Consider the following 21551-nt stretch of genomic DNA (forward strand, 5'->3'; position numbering starts at 1 on the left):
AAGGCAGGCTTCCTGCCTGTCCTGGCACTGTGGACCATGCTACGCCCCGGAAGTGGCCAGCAAGTCCAGCTCCTAGGCAGAGGTGTGCAATTGGCTCCGCGTGGCTCTCGCCCACAGGCACTGCGCCCCCAGCTCCAATTGGCCGGTTCCCGGCCAATGGGAGTGTGGAGCCAGTGCTCAGTGCGTGGACAGCACGTGGAGCCCTGTTCTCTCCTCCCCTCCTTCCTCCTCGCCCCCCCTCCCCCGGAACCAGACCTACTGCTGGCCCCTTCCAGGGTGCAGTGCGGTATCAGAACAGGTAGGGACTAGCCTGTCTTAGCCGGGTAGCACCACCAACTGGACTATTAATGGCTCAGTCAGCAGTGCTGACCAGAGCCGCCATGAACCAGTGCCTTACATTCCACAACCCAATAATGGGTCACGACCCGTAGTTTGAAAACCACTGCTCTAAGTATGTAAACAGCCCTTTCCTTTTGTTACAAAGGCCACTGTCTAATTGACAAGGAAAATTCCTAGTGTGGGTGCATTTTATAGAGTCAGAAAGTATTTTTGCAAACAATACTTGTGCCACACCCCTTTACCATGGAATACATGTCCCAGAATGGAAGGTTCTAATCTGCATTATACTTATACTCAAATGAAATATCTATCTGCTAATGAGATTACACATATCCTGTACAGATACTGACTTCCAGCTGTATGGTTACCTCTCAAACATCCCATAGCACAAAAATATCCCTGTGCTCTGATTGGCTGGGGCCATTCAGAGCAACTCCCTGCTGGACTCGGTCTAAAAAACATCTCTCGGAGAACATTTTGAAGTTGCTGCTGGCTACATCTTCCACTAGCACATCCTTGAGCAGAGGCACATCATATAAGCTTCAGCCTTAGACTATGTCTACACTGTACTTTCGTCGGTAAAACTTTTGTCGGTCAGGGGTGTGAAAAAAACACCCCCGGCCAACAAAAGTTTTACCGAAGAAAAGCGCCAGTGTGAACAGTGCTATGTCAGTGGGAGACGCTTTCCCACCAACAAAGCCCTCCCACCCATCCGCAGGAGAGCTCTCTCCTGCCGACAAAGAGCAGCTACCTTGTACCTTACAACGGCACTGCTGTAGCGGCACAGCTGTGACGCTGTAAGGGGCGCAGTGTAGACACGGTCGTACTCTCATTTGCAGCTTCAGAATGGTCCAGCTGTGGAGAATCCTGCATAGCTACCTCACTCAGCTATTTAATGGAGAGGTGAGGAGAAATTTGTACGACTACATTTAATACAAAATGAAATTTCTCGTTTGGGGTGAGACCCTGGGCAGCAAAAAGGTGGAAGAGCAACTTCTGCCATAATGCTAATCTGAGTGTGCCTGCTGTTTGAGGAAATACAGGCTAAATCAACCTTAGTGGCCTTTGGTCTCCAAGTTCCATAGCTCAAAATGAGATTATTATACCATAAAGAGGAGACACCCTTAAGTTATCAGCGAACTAAAAAAGCACAACTTGTACTTGCACATTTATGATTTTAAATACTCAATGCATTGATTTACAGAGCATCTTGCTGGGTTTTTCCTTATTCTCCTCAATGCCCCAGTTGAACCTTGGGTTTTTTTAAGCCTTTTGAATCATCTCACGTCTTATCTCCTGGGCATTTCCTCCCTGCTGTTTATCAGGCTAGTGTTGACCTGCTGCACGTGCATCCCATTAAGGAAATGAACTTGCAGTATTTTTCCACCCCATGCCATAAAGCTAGCGCCCTGCCCATGTTGCATCCAAATATTTCAATTGCTTCACAGTGCACCTGAAAGCCAGGAGCGGCTGGGCGGCGCGGCCGGAGCGTGGGGAGGTGGTGCACAGAGAGCCGTTTGCCCGGAACACACGCTGCTTTGGTTGCAATCCCTTTGCCAGCAGCGTGATGGTTATCCTGGCTCCGGCTGCCCAACACAGTACGCACAGTCCGGGCCCTGCAATGCAACCGAGGGAGGCACTCAAGCAAAGGTTATCGGGGGGGGGGGGCCCAAAGGGCGCTTCACCTTGTAACCATAAAAAAAGTACAGGGAAGAAAGCAGCCAGGAGAGTTAAACAAAACCCCGCGCCCCGGACAGATCCAGGCCGACAGCCCGGTCCGGCCTGTGTGTGCTGGGGAGAGCCGCGCAAGGCTGCTCTGGGACGCTGCAGGTTTTAATGAGCCAGGCTGTAGCCCCGCGGAGTCGGGGTGTCACTGAGCGAAGCCAGAGGGGCCGCCCCCCGGCAGTCTGTGGGGGGAGGGTACGGGAGGGGGTCTCTGAGGGCTGTGACTGGCCTTTGGGGAACGATCCCTCCCCCGCCCCCAAGCTCTTCAGGGGACAAGATTATGTCCCCGGAGCGCGGGGGCTCCCTGGTCTCTTGCCCGCCCCCGCTGCTCCGGCTCCAAGTTCCAGTCACTCCAGCCCACCCAGGACCCAGTGCCCGCATCCCTGGCGCGCAGCTGCCGCCAGCCCCCAGGCTCAGGCCCGACGTGCTCAGCGCTGCCCAGAGTCCCGGCTCGGCAGAGATCCCCGGCAGCAGCCCGGCTCCGCCGTCCGCAGCAGCCTCCTCCGCGGGCTCGTAGCTCCGCCTCTGGCGGCTCGGGGACAGCCCCATAAAGGCAGCCGCCGGCGGGCAGCGGGACCCGAGCTGCAGCATCTGCCCGGGTGCACCGCGCGCGGCGCCTGGCCCGTCCCGACCCCTGCCGGCCCCCAGCGGGGAGGCAGCAGCTGCCCCGCGTGGGCAGGGGGATCGCGGCGCCTGCAGGCGCTGAGCCAGGGGCAGGGACCGCGGGGCACAGGCATTGCCGAGCGCCTGGCGCTCCCAGCCTGGGCAGTTCGGGGCGCTGGGCGGATGAGCTTGGAGATGAGACAGGTGCCCTTAGCCGAGGGGCTTCTGGCTCTTCCCGCAGCCCGGGCACAGGAGAAGAGCTCGGGGGACCACACAGCTGTCAGCGGACCTCAGTCCTTTCAGATCGTCGCTTTCAAATGGGGGCATGTGCAGGAGCCCTACATCATCGCGCTCTGGATACTTGTGGCCAGTCTGGCCAAAATCGGTGAGTCCAGAGCCCTGTGTCCATCTGCCCTGGCTGATCTCCCCCACTTTAAGTAAAAGAGGCTCGTTATCGCCTGCACTGTTCCCTTTTCTATACACGGGGGGGCTGTTTTACTGGATTCTTTGCCAGCTTCGTTTCTGAAGCGTGCCGTCCCCAGCGTTCAGCAGTGGGGTTTTGGCTATACCCGTGGATGACTCACGAGTGCATTCTCATTGGCTGGGACCATAGCGTTTGTATCTGATGCTTTATGAACGCACTCTTATTGTCATTGGTCCCGGGGAAAGTGTTATAAAACTAAACCAAGTGCGGAACAGGAAATCAAATTTGGTTGTCTATAAAACGACTGCACTTGCTTCTGATATACCTTCCACCCCTTATAACTGGCAGCAATGTTATATTAATGAAACTTCAAACAAATACTGCCAACCCACTTATCTGGAGCATTAGTATCCTCTGCTCTTGTTATTCAGTATGGTGTTACCTGCAGGAGAATGCAAAAGTTTAACCGTTTAGCCTATGTGAAATATGGGTCAATTTGTATGTTTTAACTAACCAAGAGCTATTGTTTTTCTGATCCATGTGACATTTCTAAAAGTGCAAGAGTTTCTCTTTCCATATTATTATTACTAAGGTCCAAGCAATTTTATGTTTGTTTGCTAGTGGGGTTTTTTTTGTTTGTTTTCAAGTGGTTTTTTGTTTGTTTTGTTTGGTTTTGTTTGCTTACTGGTTAGCCGAAATTGATGTTAATAGGTTGATGCTATTATCTGTGAAGGCCAATGTACCACAAACTGGATCTGGAATTTTGCTGCAATGTTAAACATCTTACATGGGTGATTCACCTCCAAAAAGAAACCGAATGCAAGTGCTATTGGCCGACTGAAGGGCCATCACATTTCACAGATGAATTTCCTTACTTGTGTTGTTAATAGTAATAATTAATAATACTTTAGATTATTAAAATTTAAAGATGTTTACTAATTTAATTCATTGTTCACTTTCAATGTAGTTTGCAGGTGCTCAGATTGGAAATTGTAAACAGACGAGTCTCTTTCACTTTTTGGTTGGCGATACATTCTCACAATGCAGCAGTGTTTGGGTTGTAAACAGTATTTAAATCCAAACAAAATTGTTTCCATTAATATTTTAAAAATGAATGAAGGATATGAATGCCAGTTTCAGTATAACTTTTTAAAACAAAACTTAAGTTTGGGGCTTCATCTTCCTGAAAACGTATACGTAAACTTAAGATCTCTGTGAGAATAAAGTTATGAAACCTATCAAGAAAATGTACTTTGAAAGTGTAATCTCTTGATGAACAAGATACCTAAATTACCTGTAAAACGTAGAGTTTTGATTTGGTTGACTTTCATTGACAAGTTATATCAATTTGAAGAGACATAAAAACTGCGCAGTGACTGTTATTCAGTAGCCTTGGATACTTTTTGACTCTGAAAAAACAAAATCGGTGATTGGAGAAAGAGGTATAGGCAAAAGAGTAGCGCTATTGTCAGCAGATAAATTCAGAAATTACAAAAATACACCTGTTGCCAATTTGAGCCTCCTTTTCGGGGTACTCTCCTAGTAAAGTATTTTAGGGTTTGTGGTTTGTGTTGTTATGAACTGGCTTCTGTGTATGTGTACCGCTGCTCTCTACTGAATGGAATCAGTGCTGTACAGCTCTGTGTCATAAGCACTATACAGCTAACAGCTAGTGGGGATTCTCCTTTACTTTTGAAGCATGATGAGTTCTATTTCAGCCTTCACCCTGAAGTCCTGAGTAGATGGTGTTGTGCTGCATAATGGTGTCCACTAAGTCTTTGGTGTCCTTGGATTTTTTCCAGTATCATTTTAAGGCAGAGGCAAATAATTCAGGAACTGCATCTGGCTCAGTTTTTAAATGATTGGAGCTCTCTTCATTGCTACACAGATTCAGTGACCATTGGTGGTGGACAGTGACCCCAGATACTTCCCTTCTCCTCTCTGCTCGTTTTTGTAACTGTGTTTCACTTGAGGCGGTCTCTGGAGGGGCACTGAGCAATAACTGCATACTGTAAAGCACAAGTAGCACGTCTTGAGCTGGCTTAGCTGCTCCCACCAGCCACCAATCAGATGAATGAAATGCAGACGTGACCACTGCTGACTGGTGCAGACAGAGCCAGGGTGTCTGATCTGCAGACAGGAGTAAGTTTTTTTTTCAGAGAGACAAAGTGGGTGAGGTAATATCTTTTATTGGCCCAATTTCTGCTGGTGAGAGAGACAAGCGTTGGAGCCACACAGAGCTCTCCTTCAGGTCTGGAAAAGGTACTCAAGAGTGTGACAGCTAAACGCAGTGTGGAACAGATTGTTTAGCATAAGCAGTTAGCCCATATTCTAACAGACCATTCAAGGTGAAGTTTGTTTCAGTCAGATCAGCTGCAGCGCTGACTAAATGGGATGCTGGAAAAAGGGAGGTAAAAAGGAAATGAATGTTGTTGAGCAGGATTTAAGGAGGGGAATGGAAGAAAAAGACTAAGGGGGAACTCCCGTGGGTAGGCCATAGAAAGAAAGAAGACGAAATGCAAGCGGCAGACTTTCTGTCTTGCTCTGCTTCTTTTGTAGTGCCAAGGTAGCAGTGAGATTAACCTCAGCATCCTGGCTAAGGATACCGCCGAATGGTGGATTCTTGAGCAGACATGGAGCTGGCTCTTATACCTCCCTCCCTGTGGCCCCTGGTGCAGTGCCCATGGCAGAAGATGGGAGAGGCATTTTGGGGGTGAGTAGAAGTGGCTGGAGTAAAATGTGCTCCAGCAATCCCTAGATGGCGGATGGTCCCTAGGAGCTGCTCTAACCACACACCACACAACAGAACCACTAACCCAGGAACCTATCCTTGCAACAAATCCTGTTGCCAACTGTGTCCACATATCTATTCAGGGGACACCATTATAGGGCCTAATTACATCAGCCACACTATCAGAGGCTCGTTCACCTGCACATCTACCAATGTGATATATGCCATCATGTGCCAGCAATGCCCCTCTGCCATGTACGTTGGTCAAACTGGACAGTCTCTACGTAAAAGAATAAATGGACACAAATCAAACATCAAGAATTATAACATTCAAAAACCAGTTGGAGAACACTTCAATCTCTTTGGTCACTCGATTACAGACCTAAAAGTTGCAGTTCTTCAACAAAAAAACTTCAAAAACAGACTCCAAGGAGAGACTGATGCATTGGAATTAATTTGCAAACTGGATACAATTAACTTAGGCTTGAATAGAGACTGGGAATGGATGGGTCATTCCACAAAGTAAAACTATTTCCCCATGTTTATTCCCCTGCTCCACCCCCACTGTTTCTCAGACATTCTTGTCAACTGCTGGAAATGGCCCACCTTGATTATCACTACAAAAGGTTCCCCCCTCACCCCGCACCCCGCTCTCCTGCTGGTAATAGCTCACCTTAAGTGATCACTCTTGTTACAGTGTGTATGGTAACACCCATTGTTTCATGTTCTCTGTGTATATAAAATCTCCCCACTGTATTTTCCACTGAATGCATCCAATGAAGTGAGCTGTAGCTCACGAAAGCTGATGCTCAAAGAAATTGGTTAGTCTCTAAGGTGCCACAAGTCCTCCTTTTCTTTTTGCGAATACAGACTAACACGGCTGCTACTCTGAAATCTAACCAGTTTGGGGCTGGGGCTGGGCAGAGCAAGGGGGATCCTTAACAGTCCCATCTGCTGTACCCAGTAGAAAGCACAGCAGAGAATCTGTCCCATAAAATATTTTTTAAATTGCTTGATCAACTATCTGATGCCAAAATATTGCTCTAAAATATGCACCAATACGTTTGATTTTATTAAGGTGCTGCTAGTGACTCCATAGTTACTCTTCTGATGAGATCTGCAGGTATGGTGAGGATTAAATCCTTTTGTATCTATATATAAATATAATCAAATGACATGATTTTGTAGGATGAGGATTATTGGAAGTTAATGAATGGAAGGTGGGCAAGTAAGCTAAGTCTCTCTTCGCAGGTGGAAGTAACCATCAGTTTTATTTTCCCCACCAGTAGTGACACTGGCTTTATATGTATTTTGTGCATCTAATGGGCAAGCATGTGAGTGCATTTAGGACCTGGCCATTGTGATTCATATTTGTTTGCAGAACATAATGTGCCACTGACACGTTACTCTAGTGAAGAACTTTCAGAGTATTACCAAGTAAGCTTACATATATAATTGATTACAGTTTTTCTATCTGAAATGGGGTACTCTTCAAAAATGCAGAAAATTGCATGTGGTATTGCAGTTTTCTGGGAAGGATCCACTTTCCCATTTTCTTTTCTTTTCTTTTCTTTTTTTCTGCATCAGGGATACTTCTCCCTCCTGCCCAAGTTGGTACGATGGCAGGTATGGGGACAGTGTCAGCACTTGTCTGGCCTCCTTCACTGTTTCCCACGCTGCACACATTTTTCCTTGGATTGGTAGTGGCTGGGGACAGTCAGGTGGGAACAATGTGACGCAGCTGAGTGTGCTATCTCATATATCAAACTTAATGAGATTGGGTTCTATTCCTTTAAAAGGTTCCTGTTACCTGTTCTAGGATACACAGTGTTATCCTTTGGCCTATGGGATTTATTTCTTCTCATGAAAGGCTCCCTTATCAATATCCTTCGGCAGGGAGGCCAATAAACTCTTTATATGTGAGAAGTGAAACACATGAGTAGGACCATGTCTAGCCTAGAAAGGTTTCAGAGTAGCAGCCGTGTTAGCCTGTATCCGCAAAAAGAACAGGAGGACTTGTGGCACCTTAGAGACTAACAAATTTATTAGAGCATAAGCTTTCGTGAGCTACAGCTCACTTCATCGGATGCATTCAGTGGGAAATATAGTGGGGAGATTTTATATACTAGACTAGAAAGGGTTTGCTGTTATAGCTATGCTGGCAAGCCCTCCTAATGGTGATGCAGCTTATCTCAGCGAAAGGACTTCTTAGTCTGCATAACAGCTTCTACATTAGGATTCCTGAGTTATGCTGAGTAGGTGTGTGATTTTTTTCATACCCTTAATTGACATAGTTTTGTCTGAAAAATGTTTAAGTGTAGGCCAGGCTTAAAGTGAAAGACAAGAATGGACACTCACTGTGGGTTTTTTTTTTAAACACACCTTCCAGGTCTCTTTGATATCATAAAGAAACAAAATAAAGCACACAATCTTCTCCACCCCTTTAAAGGGTAGGGAATGAGAACAGAAGACACACAATGGGAGAAAAGAATATTACAAAAAAGCCAGAAGTAGGAAAGAGACCAAAAACTCATCCAAGGGAGTGAGTACAGGGAAGAGACAATAAGCTCCGGAGAAAAATGGAAGCAAATTTCTTTGTTTCAATGCAGAGATTGTATTGCCAATTTCTTTTCTGCTGCCTCTCTAACAGAGACTGTTATGTCATCACCACCAAAGAAAGGTATGTTTTTACTGCAGGATAACTAACGTGCATTAGCGAACTTGCAGTAAAATCCTAGTGGAGACAAGGTTTGGTAGTTTTTACCATGCTAGATGAGGTCAATTCTATTCTCCCGCCCATGGTTTACTTCAAGGTAAAAACTACAATGCCTCATCTTCACTAGAATTTGACAGTGGGATCACTAATGTACGTTAGTTATCCTGCAGTAAAAATCCCATAGTAAAAATCCCCTTACCTTTTTTGCGATGAAGACATAGCCAATGACAATGCAGTTGATTGCATGGTTTACCTTAACCACAAACAAGACAAGTTACCACTTTCACCTCTGCAATCTTGCACACTGATGTTCCAATTTGCAGGCCTTCTCAGGCCAGGTCTACACGAGAAAAGGTTTGCCAGTATTGCTATATCGGCAAACCCTCCCAGCATCAATGCATCTTATACCAGCAAAAAAGTGCTTTTGCTGGTATACTTATACTGGTTCCCTGAGCAAAATAAGCTACTGACCAGTGAGAGCACTCTTATGCCAGTGTAACCACGTCTACACTAAGGCTTTTGCTGGTATAGAAATGTTGCCCAAAAATCATATCCCTAACAGACATTTCTATACCAGCAAAAATTTTCTAGTGTAGAGCTGACCTCAGTCTCGCCCAATGGCAACAGGCGCAGAGCGGGAGAAAACTCACCACCACATTCCCTTCCCCAGCACCTTGGGGCTTTGCTTTCAGCTAGTGCTCTGGATGGTTTGGTGCCTAAGTGAAATTCAGAAAAAATACTTTGCTTCCAACATTTTTGAATCACTGTCATTTGAAAGAGTTTGGTAGCTCACTGTAGAGGGAAAAAATTCCATTAAAGCAAGCTCCCTCTGGGGACAAGATACAGCATTAGCCATCGTCACAGTCATAGTCGACCTGCTGTCTGAGCCTGGGACATTCCGCATCTATCAGCCGAGGAGGAGTAAGGAAAAGAGGTGTCTTTGTGAGGGGAGCATGGGTTCTTCATCATTATTTCACTGTACTAAAGTAACACCAGTGTTTTAAAGATGTCTTTTCTGAGACCCTACAAAGAGTTGTGGGGAGCTGCGGGGAAGCAGAGGTTTATACCTCTGGTCAAGCTTCACTCTTGTCCCTATAGGAGCATCACATCATCTACATGCTATTTTAACTCTATATTAGAAACTTAATTCATCCCAGAATATGCAAAAGTTCATTCACAGAGGTAGCTACATCCAAGATGTAGATTCACCTCCTGGCCTACACAGCCCTCCCTTGGGGATTCATTCATAGGAGCCCACTGGAGAAGGCTGCCTGGGTGATGTGTTGTCAAATCAATGCATCTCTCAGATGCTCTGCTCCCATGCCCTTCCCAACTGGCTGCGTCCAATTTTTTGGATGTGTCAGCCAACTCTATCTCCAGCAGAGCTTGAGCTGTGGGTATAACTGTAACTTTGTTTCAGGCAAATTTCCACTAGGGCCCTGTAGTCTGAATTCAACCAGCTTCTGCCAATGGAACCCATTTTACCTTAAACTACATCTTTAATTATTATGCATGTAAAAAAATTCCAAGTTAACTTGGAGTCTAGAATTCTGTTAAAAATAGGGAGGGGAACTTATGAAGGAAATCTTTATCAAGTTTGATTACCCCATCTTCTTAGCTTCCCTACTTAATGCCCCAGTCCTGTAAACACTTAGGTCCTGTCTACATGGGGGAGTTTAGAGAGATCTCCCACTGTGTTGCAGCTCTTCCAGTACTAGCAAAATGGACCAACCACTGATGTTTTTACTATCATGTTGTCTAGATCTACCGTGAGTGGTGGGAAAAATGCAGAGGAAGGTATTCTTAGACAGAGCAGTTAAAACTGTTAACACCTGTGTTCCTGTGGAGAATTTCAAATATGTCAAGAGGTGGGTTAGGGAAGAAGCTGTAAAATGCAAGAGTCCAACAGCTCTAACTCCAGTTTAACGCCCCAAGGCAATTTCTTGGTCACAGGAGACATTACTCCCCCCATCAATGTAAACAGTCAAAACAAAAAAACTTTTTACTCCAAGTTTCTCTTCTTGGCATTGTGGCATAGAGACTATTAGTTTTAGTGACACTAGTGAATTAGTTAACTCAAGTGATTTAGTAAATTATAAAAAAACCAAAACAAAACAAACAAATACAAGAGAATAACTGTGATGGCCATTCTCTTCCTTCTCTGTGAAGTGTTCTCATCAGGAAGAAATGCTGAAAAATAAAAAAGGAGGACATGTTAGCAGAACCATTTTATTGTTTGGGGTGTGTAGGTTAAAAAGGAGGAGAGAGACTCCTGTGAAGAGGATACTGCCAGAGGCTGCAAGGGGGAAAGATACAGTATAGCCATTGTCACAGCCATGTCAGTCCAGAGGTTGATTCATTTGGTAAAGCACTCTCTGTGAAAGTGCTAAGAAGGAATATGGTTTGCATTGTAGCAGGTAGGGTGTGACTTTGTTCCCCGTGGGCTGAATTTTTCCATCTCCCAACCAACACTAAAATCTGGGAAGAGGCTAAAGAGGAACAAATCTGGTGGTCTATTGGTCCCTCCAAAAGTGATAAGTCCCAGCAGCTCCCATTAACCTTAACAAGACCTGGGGTTGCTCATCTCTGCTGTAAATGAGGCCATAAGTGAGGTTTCGCTCAGGCAGGTTCCTCCATATCATCTCTCTAACAATAGCCACGTGGTTATCTAGAAATACTTAAACTTGGGATTTTTTTTCTTCAGTTTGGTAAGTCACTGCTAGTTTCACACGGTTTATTGTACTATTTTATCATTGTACACAGTAATAATTATTTGCATTGATATTTAGAGTAGTTGGTTTGGCCTACATGTAATAAACCTTTGGCATTTAAAGAATTATCTTTGGACATGACATGTTCTGTATTTGAACCAAACTTTCTGAACCCAAGAGTAAGTCAGTGTCAGTGTAGGTCAGTGTTTTCAGTTTGAAGAACTGTGTACACAAGACCTGTGTTAAATTTACATTCTGTAAATGGATGCCCATGATCACATTTTGTTTCTATCTGACTAATTTAATACATTCAGGAGGATGCACTAAAACAATTCTCCTTCCTTTCCCCCACTTTCCTCCTCCCTCTGTACACACCAGCCTTGCAAATTGCAAGTCTTAATTATTTACAGTGAGGAGCAGGATATCAAGGCAGTGTAGCTCTACAAGATTCAGATTACATCCAACAGATAACACAGCAAATGCACAATAGTAATTTGTGTGAATTACATAAGGAAACAATGGCATTTAAAGGAGTGCTCTGAACTGAATTCAATTCAAGCATGCGTACCTAAGACAGAATCTCTGCCATGAGTTACTTTCCAGTTCCAGTATATAAAGTGAGTTGTGTCCTTTGTGGAACAATGGAATCCTTTTTTTAATACTGTAGTTTTGGGATTACTGGAACCATAAATTTACCATCTTCAGAGCTGATGCCATTTATTATTTAGAGTAATCTGCAGGTCTTGACCACAGGTCTCTGGCACAGTAGTGCTGCAAACCACAGAACTTTGGTAACTTTTCTTCAGGTATCACTTTGGTAGCCTTGCTTTTGAGAAGTGGAGTTACAGGAATCCATGGGTTTTTTCTTTCATGGGTTCATCTACTGATTTATGTTTGAGATTTGTTTAGTAGTGGAAGCGGGTATTTGCGTTTCTAGCTTCTGTTCCTTGGATCTGATGCTTTAGACTCACGTCACCAAAACGGCAAAGGAACCAAGAATGAAAAAAGCCAGTGGGTTTCACTATAAAAAGTTATTTAATTGAATGGTCTGGATTCAAATTAACATTCTTTACTCCTATTTCTACCATAGTTTCACCTGCACTGAAATAGGAGCTGCTGATGCCTTGGTAAATGATTGCCTCGCTTTTCTGTAATCTCTGGAAATTCCTTTCTATCCTATGCTGAAGTGCTAGGCTTTAGTTTCTCAGAGGAATATTCTTTGAGTATTGAATATTCCTTTACCTCTTTCAGAACTGTGGACTTTTCCCCATCTCTTTGCTGTTGTGAAAGCAAACCAGTGTACCAAAAGACTGTGCTACATCAGGACTCTCTTTCTTTCTAGAGATACCAAGAGGCTCTGTATTTAAAGGAGACTCAGTAAAAATGATCTTCACAAATAGCAAAGTCATGGTTATCTATTAAACTGTTTCTTTACTATTTCAGATCACTTTGTAGTCCTACTTGTAAAATGTTCATCCCAGTGAAAGCTGTGACTTGATACTACAGTTGTCTGTAAGGTAAAAGCATTGTAAAGTCATAAATACTGAGACTGTGATCTCTCAAGGAGGAGCCAAGATGGAATGCAAGACATCAAGTGGAAACATGTTTAATTAAGGCCCGAATATTTAGAAAACACTCAAGGAGAAGGACAACTGGATAACTTTTTGAAGGGCAAATGCCATCAGCCAGGTTTGAAGTAGGTGGGTCTAACAGTTGAAGTGCCCACACTGCTTTCCTCCAGGGTTGTGTTGTGGTTGCCACACCTACTGATGCTATCCAATTTTTATTCACTGCTGCCATTATAAGCTGAGGCCATGTGGACAAGAGCGGGTTGGTTACACTATGATGATTATAAACAAGGCCTGAAAAATCCACTGGCCCAGAAATATTTCCTTGAGTGAGTGCCACCAAATTCCATGTTCATTTACCAAAGGAAAAAAACACCTAGTCATTATGCAGTATTCCAACCCCAAGTGTTCAAAAATCATGAGTCAGGCCTCAAAACCATAATTAAAACAATGTTTTTGAAGGGGTGGATTGTTCTTTTTGCCTGCTAGCTTCTGAGCCTTTAGGTTGTACTTTGGTCATGTTTTTTCTGCACTTTCAGAGTTGTACACATTTTAAAAATGAAAGGAGAGATTCTTGTGTAATCACTTGACTCTGGAAGCTGGGGCTTTGAGAAACCACCCATGGAAAAGAAGCCCTTGAGGAATTCCACCATGATTTCAACAATTTCCATCCCATCATCAACCTCAGCCTGGACCAGTCCACACAAGAGATCCACTTCCTGGACACTATGGTGCTAATAAGCGATGGTCACATAAACACCACCCTATACCAGAAACCTACTGACCGCTATTCCTACCTACATGCCTCCAGCTTTCATCCACACCACACGATCCATTGTCTACAGCCAAGCTCTACGATACAACCGCATTTGCTCCAACCCCTCAGACCGAGACAAACACCTACAAGATCTCTATCAAGCATTCTTACAACTACAGTACCCACCTGCTGAAGTGAAGAAACAGATTGACAGAGCCAGAAGAGTACCCAGAAGTCCCCTACTACAGGACAGGCCCAACAAAGAAAATAACAGAACGCCACTAGCCATCACCCTCAGCCCCCAACTAAAACCTCTCCAACGCATCATCAAGAATCTACAACCTATCCTGAAGGACAACCCATCACTCTCACAGATCTTGGGAGATAGGCCAGTCCTTGCTTACAGACAGCCCCCCAACCTGAAGCAAATACTTACCAGCAACCACACACCACACAACAAAACCACTAACCCAGGAACCTATCCTTGCAACAAATCCTGTTGCCAACTGTGTCCACATATCTATTCAGGGGACACCATTATAGGGCCTAATTACATCAGCCACACTATCAGAGGCTCGTTCACCTGCACATCTACCAATGTGATATATGCCATCATGTGCCAGCAATGCCCCTCTGCCATGTACGTTGGTCAAACTGGACAGTCTCTACGTAAAAGAATAAATGGACACAAATCAGACGTCAAGAATTATAACATTCAAAAACCAGTTGGAGAACACTTCAATCTCTTTGGTCACTCGATTACAGACCTAAAAGTGGCAATTCTTCAACAAAAAAACTTCAGAAACAGACTCCAAGGAGAGACTGCTGAATTGGAATTAATTTGCAAACTGGATACAATTAACTTAGGCTTGAATAGAGACTGGGAGTGGATGGGTCATTCCACAAAGTAAAACTATTTCCCCATGTTTATTCCCCTGCTCCATCCCCCACTGTTCCTCAGACATTCTTGTCAACTGTTGGAAATGGCCCACCTTGATCATCACTACAAAAGGTTCCCCGCCCCCGCATCCCGCTCTCCTGCTGGTAATAGCTCACCTTAAGTGATCACTCTTGTTACAGTGTGTATGGTAACACCCATTGTTTCATGTTCTCTATGTATATAAATCTCCCCACTGTATTTTCCACTGAATGCATCCGATGAAGTGAGCTGTAGCTCACGAAAGCTGATGCTCAAATAAATTTGTTTGTCTCTAAGGTGTCACAAGTACTCCTTTTCTTTTTGGGAATACAGACTAACACGGCTGCTACTCTGAAACCAAGCATCATGAGACTCACATAAAATCTCAGGAGTTGGCCACGCTGCATTGGTTGGGAAGAAAATCTTCCAAATGTAAACCAGCTGTAAACCAATGCAGTGCTGTCTTCCTTAGGCCTTGTTTTAGCAGAAAAGTTGTCTCACTTTAACTGTACCAATGTAGTTAAAATAGTACAGTGACAGTCCCTAGTTTGGACACAGTTAGATGGTATAAAGGTGCTTTGTATCAGTCTGGCTATTCCCATATGGGAAGGGGATCAGTGGCGTAGCCAGGTGGAGAAAACAGGGGGAGAGGAGATTTAAAAAAAGGTGCCACCGGCTTGTACTCACCCGGCGGCACTCCGGGTCTTCGGCAGCACTTCGGCGTCGAGTCCTTCACTTGCTCCGGTCTTCGGCAGCACTGAAGGACAACCACCTCCCGTCGCCACTGCAATGACGCCAAAGACCGGAGCGAGTGAAGGACCCGACACCGAAGTGCTGCAGAAGGCCCGGAGCGCCTCCTGACCCGCCGCCGAAGACGCGGAGCACCGCCGGGTGAGTAAAAATTTAAAAGGCGCCAAAGAATTAGAAAGGCGCCACTTCTGCTCGGTGGGGGAGCAGCCGCTGCTTCGCTCCCCGCCAGCTACGCGACTGAAGGGGAATAAGCTGCACTGATACTCCTGGTTTAACTGCACCCGCAGCAATATTATACTGGTACAGCTGCATCCACACTGGTGTAACTATATCATTAAAAAAATCATACCCTTTAAACGAAATACTTAAAATTCTGTGACCAGACCTAAGTCAGCAGAGCGACTGCTCCAGTGTCATCTCCGAGGCTGATGGGTGGGAGGAAGGAGCTGTCTGTCGCTGTTGGATTGAAGGCCATACAAGCCATATTGGAATGGCATGTAGGGCTCGACACATGAGGCTCTCTTCTGGGATGGCAGGGTGGCCTCCCCCAACACAGCTGCCTTGTCAGCGAGCTTGTGTTTATTTGGGTCTCCCATACAAAGGGGCCTGCTGCCACTGGTCTTCAGGCTGGCTTAGTCTGTAGGTCCCTTCCAGCAGGAGGGAAACCTCAGCACCACTTTACTGTAGCAGAGACTGTGTGAGAGAGGGCCCTCCTATCACTTCAGTGGAGGACTCCTTCTGGGGGGATGGGAGGGGCAACATACATTGATTTATTGAGCGGGAAGCTGCCCACACTTATTTACTGTGTGGAGGGAAGTATAAATTGTCTTGTTGGTAGGATGGCCCAGTATCAGGGGTTAAAGTAAGGGGAAATTGGGGGGGAACAGAGCTCCCCCTACTGTGTTAAAGCAGAAGAATCCCACCTGCTCTCCCTGGCTTGAGTAAGCTGCACTTCTTCTCCTCCTTGGCTAGTTCAGTGCAAGCTCCATCCCTTGTTTCAATCTACTTAAACCACTGCCCAGCATTACCCGATGTGTTGGGGATGGCAGGAATTGACTGGAGTGCGTAGTAAGAGGGACATTAACTGGGGGGCTCAGAATTCATGCCCAAGTGATGGATACCTGAGGAGTAGAGGCATGTGTGGTTCTGGAAGGAGTGTTGGGTAAATTTCTTAGGCCTTAGTTATGAGAAGTTAGCGGAGTGGTAAATCAAGGGACTGGGAGTCAGGAGAGCTGGGTGTAAGCTCCAACTCTCCCATTGACTTGACGAATGACTCGGCACGCCATCCCTCTGTCTCAGTTTCCCCATTTGTAATATCATTTCATCAAAAAATGGTTGTTTAAAAGCAATTTGGGGTTATTTGGATGAACGCCCCACCAGTACAGTTATGGTGACCCTTGCAGCCACTGGCCGTGGTTTCATCTTCTCATTACCTCACCTCCTTTCCTCCCTCCACTTTGCAACAGAACATACAACTTTTAACGCTGTCCAGGTGGAGCAATTGGAAATGGATGTTTCCAGCTGCTGAATTGCTATTGTGTTGAAGTAGATGGTTGGTGAGTATGGGATAGACTTTTAGTCAATGGTTATCTGTTTAAATTGACTATGCTAGATGATTATTAGTGACGGATGGATTTTTGTAAAAGTGGGACTAGTTTGTAGCACTCTTTCTTATTGTGGCAAGTTATTGCTTGTAATGCTCTGTGCACAGCCAGCCTGTGCTCCCTTGGAAAGAGGGTCATTAAGGTGTGTTTATTTCAATGTACATTTATGCAGTGCTTCATTACTACCATGACAGGTGTTATAAAAAAAACTCACCAATCGATTTATAGACTGACATGACTGTTTAAGTGACATGCACCATCTTTCAAATTCTGGGTGTCCAGATGCATAAAATATTGCACAGTCAAATAAAACCAGTTGCATTCATTTGGATGTATTGATCAACAGGAAAGAAGGTAGGGGTTGGGGAGGAGGGGGTAGAGGGAAAGAAGGGTTATATGAAAGGACGTGTTCTCTTGTCAGTGTAATGAAACATATACACTGCAATAAAAACATTGTGGTATTGGTATATCAGAGAGAAGGAAAAGAGAGGGGAGAGCAGTATTTCAATCCTAACTTCCTTAAACTCAGGATCCTTGAAAATACGTCATTTTTTTCACTAAAAGACATATTTCTTAATTTGTGCTCTTAATTTGCTAATAGAGAAGAGGTACATGTTGGCCTCAGTCATTAACATATCTATAGGTCACTAAAGGGACCTTATCATAAATCTCTGTGTGACATCTGTAAATACAGCTATGAATTCTGAACTAGTAGCATGCAGCAGCATTGCAGGATTTCTACCTTTGACTCTGTAGGGCATTAAGAAGGCAAGCCAGTTTCTACGCCCACTTGCACACCCTGGCCTCAGAGGGGCATGGACAGTACCCAAGCTTCTATGTGGTACTATGATACATGTGCTAACCAGGAGTGCTTGCTGCTACTTTTTGAAAGGAGCAGGAAAGTGTGCCTGGCATTTTGCCTCTGCCTGCAGTGGGCTATTCTCCCCTGCAGCAGCAGCAGCAGGATGGTCCCTGGACCACACAAGCAGTCAACATCTATCATTTCCTCTAATGCTATGCTCAGGATCGTTTCAAATCAGGAAGCTGCTTTCCCCAACCGTCACCTGCAGCCTTATTTTAGTTTGATATTTTTAAGGGATTATACTACTCATTGCTTTTCGTACAGTTTTGTGAACATGCAGGATCACATCACCAAGAGCAACTTTGAAGTAGCTCCTTGTTTGCCAGGAGCTGAGTTTGCAATGGGTTATTTGTTTTCATTTCTTCTGTGTATTCTGTCAAAAAGCTTTTAATGCAGATTTTAATTCTTCAGTCTTTCCTTCAGAATACACTGTGCGGTTTCCCTCTCTCAAAAGCATTGTCTTCAGGTGTGTTCTCATTCTTAATGCTTTCTGGAGTGCCATCATGAGGTCTTTCTATTTTGGACTATGATTATTTCCAAGTTTTTCAGAACTCATTTTGGCATTTACCTGTGTGTGAAACCGCTACAGCACTGAATTGAGAACTAAGACCAATTCTAAACTTTTCAGACCTGTCTTCTTCTCACTCCTGATTTCCCTTGGTGTAAGTTAGTCAGCTGTCTTTAGCAGAGTAATGCTATTTATACACCGGTGCAAGGAAAGGGAGAATCAGCCCCTTTCTGTAATAGAACTTCTGCAATTAAAAGCCTAAGGGCTGGTCTACCCTGAAAAGTTACATCGGCATAGCTGCGTCTCTCGGAGATGAGAAAAACCCATACCCCTGAGAGACCTACCCCCATGTAGACCGCTCTAAGTTGATGGTAAAACTCTTCTGTTGAACTAGCTACTGCCTCTTGGGGAGGTGGATTTACTACAGTGATGGGAGAACTCCTCCTGTCGCTGTAGTTAAGTGTCTACATGGCAGCACTGCACCTGTGCCCAGTAGCATTTAAGTACAGGCATAGCCTTATGTAACCCCAGACTTTTCAAGACAACAAGTATGAGAGATTTCCTATACAACTAGAAAGGTGCCAGCTAGCCACCCCAGTTGTCTTTGTAGTCATGGGATACACTGCCACGTAACGGATCCTAGTTCTTGTTCCCTGGTGTGCAGGAAGCTCTATTGGTGACAGGGTATAAAAGGCTGGTAGGAGAGAGTATTGATCACACTGCTTTCCTGTACTTGGAATAATAGCGACACCTGGAGAAAGGCCTACAATCCTTGCAATACTTTATTAAAAATAATTAAAATAACATGGCAAACTCCAAAACAGGCTAGTGGACATCGAAATGAACTTGACAATAGATAAATATCTGCTACCTACAGTTAAAGTGAATCATCTTTCAACCATGCTATACTTCTGTGTTCAGATGGGTACACTGTGGCCTGCTGGAAGAGGGTGTTACTTTTCAGTTCTTGCATGTATTTGTCCTAGAAAAGGGCTGCCCACATTTGCCATATCTCTTGGTTTTCATTACTACACAATAAATGAACCCTATTCGCAACCGTTGTGTTCCCAAGCCTTTCAGAAATATAAGTACACCTTGTTTTCATACCAGGAATTTTTGTACTGTAGAAAAAGGTAATTAAGTGAAAAGCTATAGCTTTCTTTCTGAGCCAAAGCTGTTCATTTTGAGCACATAAGAGCCAAGTTAAGCCATTTTAATTCTTCAGTCTTTCCTTCAGAATACACTGTGCGGTTTCCCTCTCTCAAAAGCATTGTCTTCAGGTGTGTTCTCATTCTTAATGCTTTCTGGAGTGCCATCATGAGGTCTTTCTATTTTGGACTATGATTATTTCCAAGTTTTTCAGAACTCATTTTGGCATTTACCTGTGTGTGAAACTGCTACAGCACTGAATTGAGAACTAAGACCAATTCTAAACTTTTCAGACCTGTCTTCTTCTCACTCCTGATTTCCCTTGGTGTAAGTTAGTCAGCTGTCTTTAGCAGAGTAATGCTATTTACACACCGGTGCAAGGAAAGGGAGAATCAGCCCCTTTCTGTAATAGAACTTCTGCAAATTCAAGTTGTCGTTTGTAGTAGAAGCATCATACCAAATCCTTACTACTACAAACTAAAAAAATCCTTTATCTTAATTTTTATAAGTTAAAATGAAATCCCTATATTTCCCTGAAATAGGCTGAACACACAATTCCTCTGTTTTAAGGGATGTGCCTAATATCCCTCATCCCATATCAATACAGAATCCAATTTTCCTATATTTCAGCAAAGTATGATAATGTTCTAATATTGTACGACTTTGTACTGCGTAATGATTTTTGTACTACGCATAAAGCATTGTGGGGTGCTGTCCCTTAATTAAGATAAGATGTGTCTTTCATTTCACTGAAACAGATGGTTACCCTACTCTGAATTCTATTTAGATATTTCTTTCTTGAAACTAGCCTGAGCTAGGGGGGTTGAGTTGTAAGCAGCTTCAAATCCAGCTTTAGTCAGTTTTTCTTTTTTTCTTCATGCTGGCAGATAAAACTTAAGTTTTATCTCCTTGTCTACTTCCTATTGTGTACTTTGCAAAGTTAACCGTTCTCATCTCCCAGTTATATACACTAGGAAATTATAAGTACCAGAGCTCCAAGACTGTGTCTACACTACAGAGATTATACCTGCATATATATATATGTCAGAGTAGCCTGTAGTGTAGATGCAGCCAACACTGAGAGAAACGGTTTTTCCATAGGGGTAAGATTACCACTCCTCAAGTGACGGTAGCAAGGTCAATGGAAGTATTATTCCGTTGACATAACTGTGTCTGCACTGGGGATTAGATCAGCATAGCTATGTCAGAAGGGGTGTGTCAAGGTTCCTTGCACACTCTGAACTCTAGGGTACAGATGTGGGGACCTGCATGAAAACCCCCTAAGCTTATTTTTACCAGCTTAGGTTAAAACTTCCCCAAGATACGAACTATTTTACCTTTTGCCCTTGGACTTTATTGCTTCCACCACCAAGCGTCTAACAAATATATAACAGGGAAAGAGCCTGCTTGGAAACGTCTTTCCCCCCAAAATCCTCCCCAAACCCTATACCCCCTTTCCTGGGGAAGGCTTGATAAAAATCCTCACCAATTTGCATAGGTGAACACAGACCCAAACCCTTGGATCTTAAGAACAATGAAAAAGCAATCAGGTTCTTAAAAGAAGAATTTTAATTGAAGAAAAAAAATAAAAGAATCACCTCTGTAAAATCAGGACGGTAAATACCTTACAGGGTAATTAGATTCAAAACATAGAGAATCCCTCTAGGCAAAACCTTAAGTTACAAAAAGACACAAAAACAGGAATATACATTCCATTCAGCACAGCTTTTTTTATCAGCAATTTAAACAAAACAGAATCTAACGCATATCTAGCTAGATTACTTACTAAGTTCTAAGACTCCATTCCTTTTCTGTTCCCGGCAAAAGCATCACACAGACAGAGAGAGCCTTTGTTTCTCCCCCCCCTCCAGCTTTGAAAGTATCTTGTCTCCTCATTGGTCATTTTGGTCAGGTGCCAGTGAGGTTATCCTAGCTTCTTAACCCTTTACAGGTGAAAGGGTTTTTCCTCTGGCCAGGAGGGATTTTAAAGGTGTTTACCCTTTGCTTTATATTTAGGACAGGGTGTGGTTTGAAATAGCTATGGCAATCTAACTTTGAAGTGTAGACCAAACCAAAGTAAATAGCCACCTTCTGACCCCATGGCTATTTTCTATGGAGTGTACCAAATTTTGCAACATAATGCCATTGCATAATTTACTGTTCTTCCTGTTATTGTCTCTATGTT

At 44.1% G+C, this 21551-nt stretch overlaps 1 protein-coding gene across 2 annotated transcripts in view; it reads left to right on the forward strand.

Moving 5' to 3' along the window:
- The first annotated feature begins 2545 nt into the window (after window positions 1–2545).
- The window catches only part of SLC9A3 (solute carrier family 9 member A3), a 78661-nt gene continuing 59655 nt past the window's right edge, over window positions 2546–21551 (forward strand). Inside the window, exon 1 of one of the 2 annotated variants that reach the window (XM_073332595.2) lies at window positions 2546–3052. In XM_073332595.2, coding sequence (XP_073188696.1) covers window positions 2851–3052 — 202 coding nt within the window. In that variant the 5' untranslated portion in view covers window positions 2546–2850. The remainder of the gene's footprint in view (window positions 3053–21551) is intronic. The other variant, XM_073332596.2, reaches the window with a different exon arrangement.

This window comes from Lepidochelys kempii, chromosome 2, assembly GCF_965140285.1.
Source record: "Lepidochelys kempii isolate rLepKem1 chromosome 2, rLepKem1.hap1, whole genome shotgun sequence".
Lineage (NCBI taxonomy): Eukaryota > Metazoa > Chordata > Testudines > Cheloniidae > Lepidochelys > Lepidochelys kempii.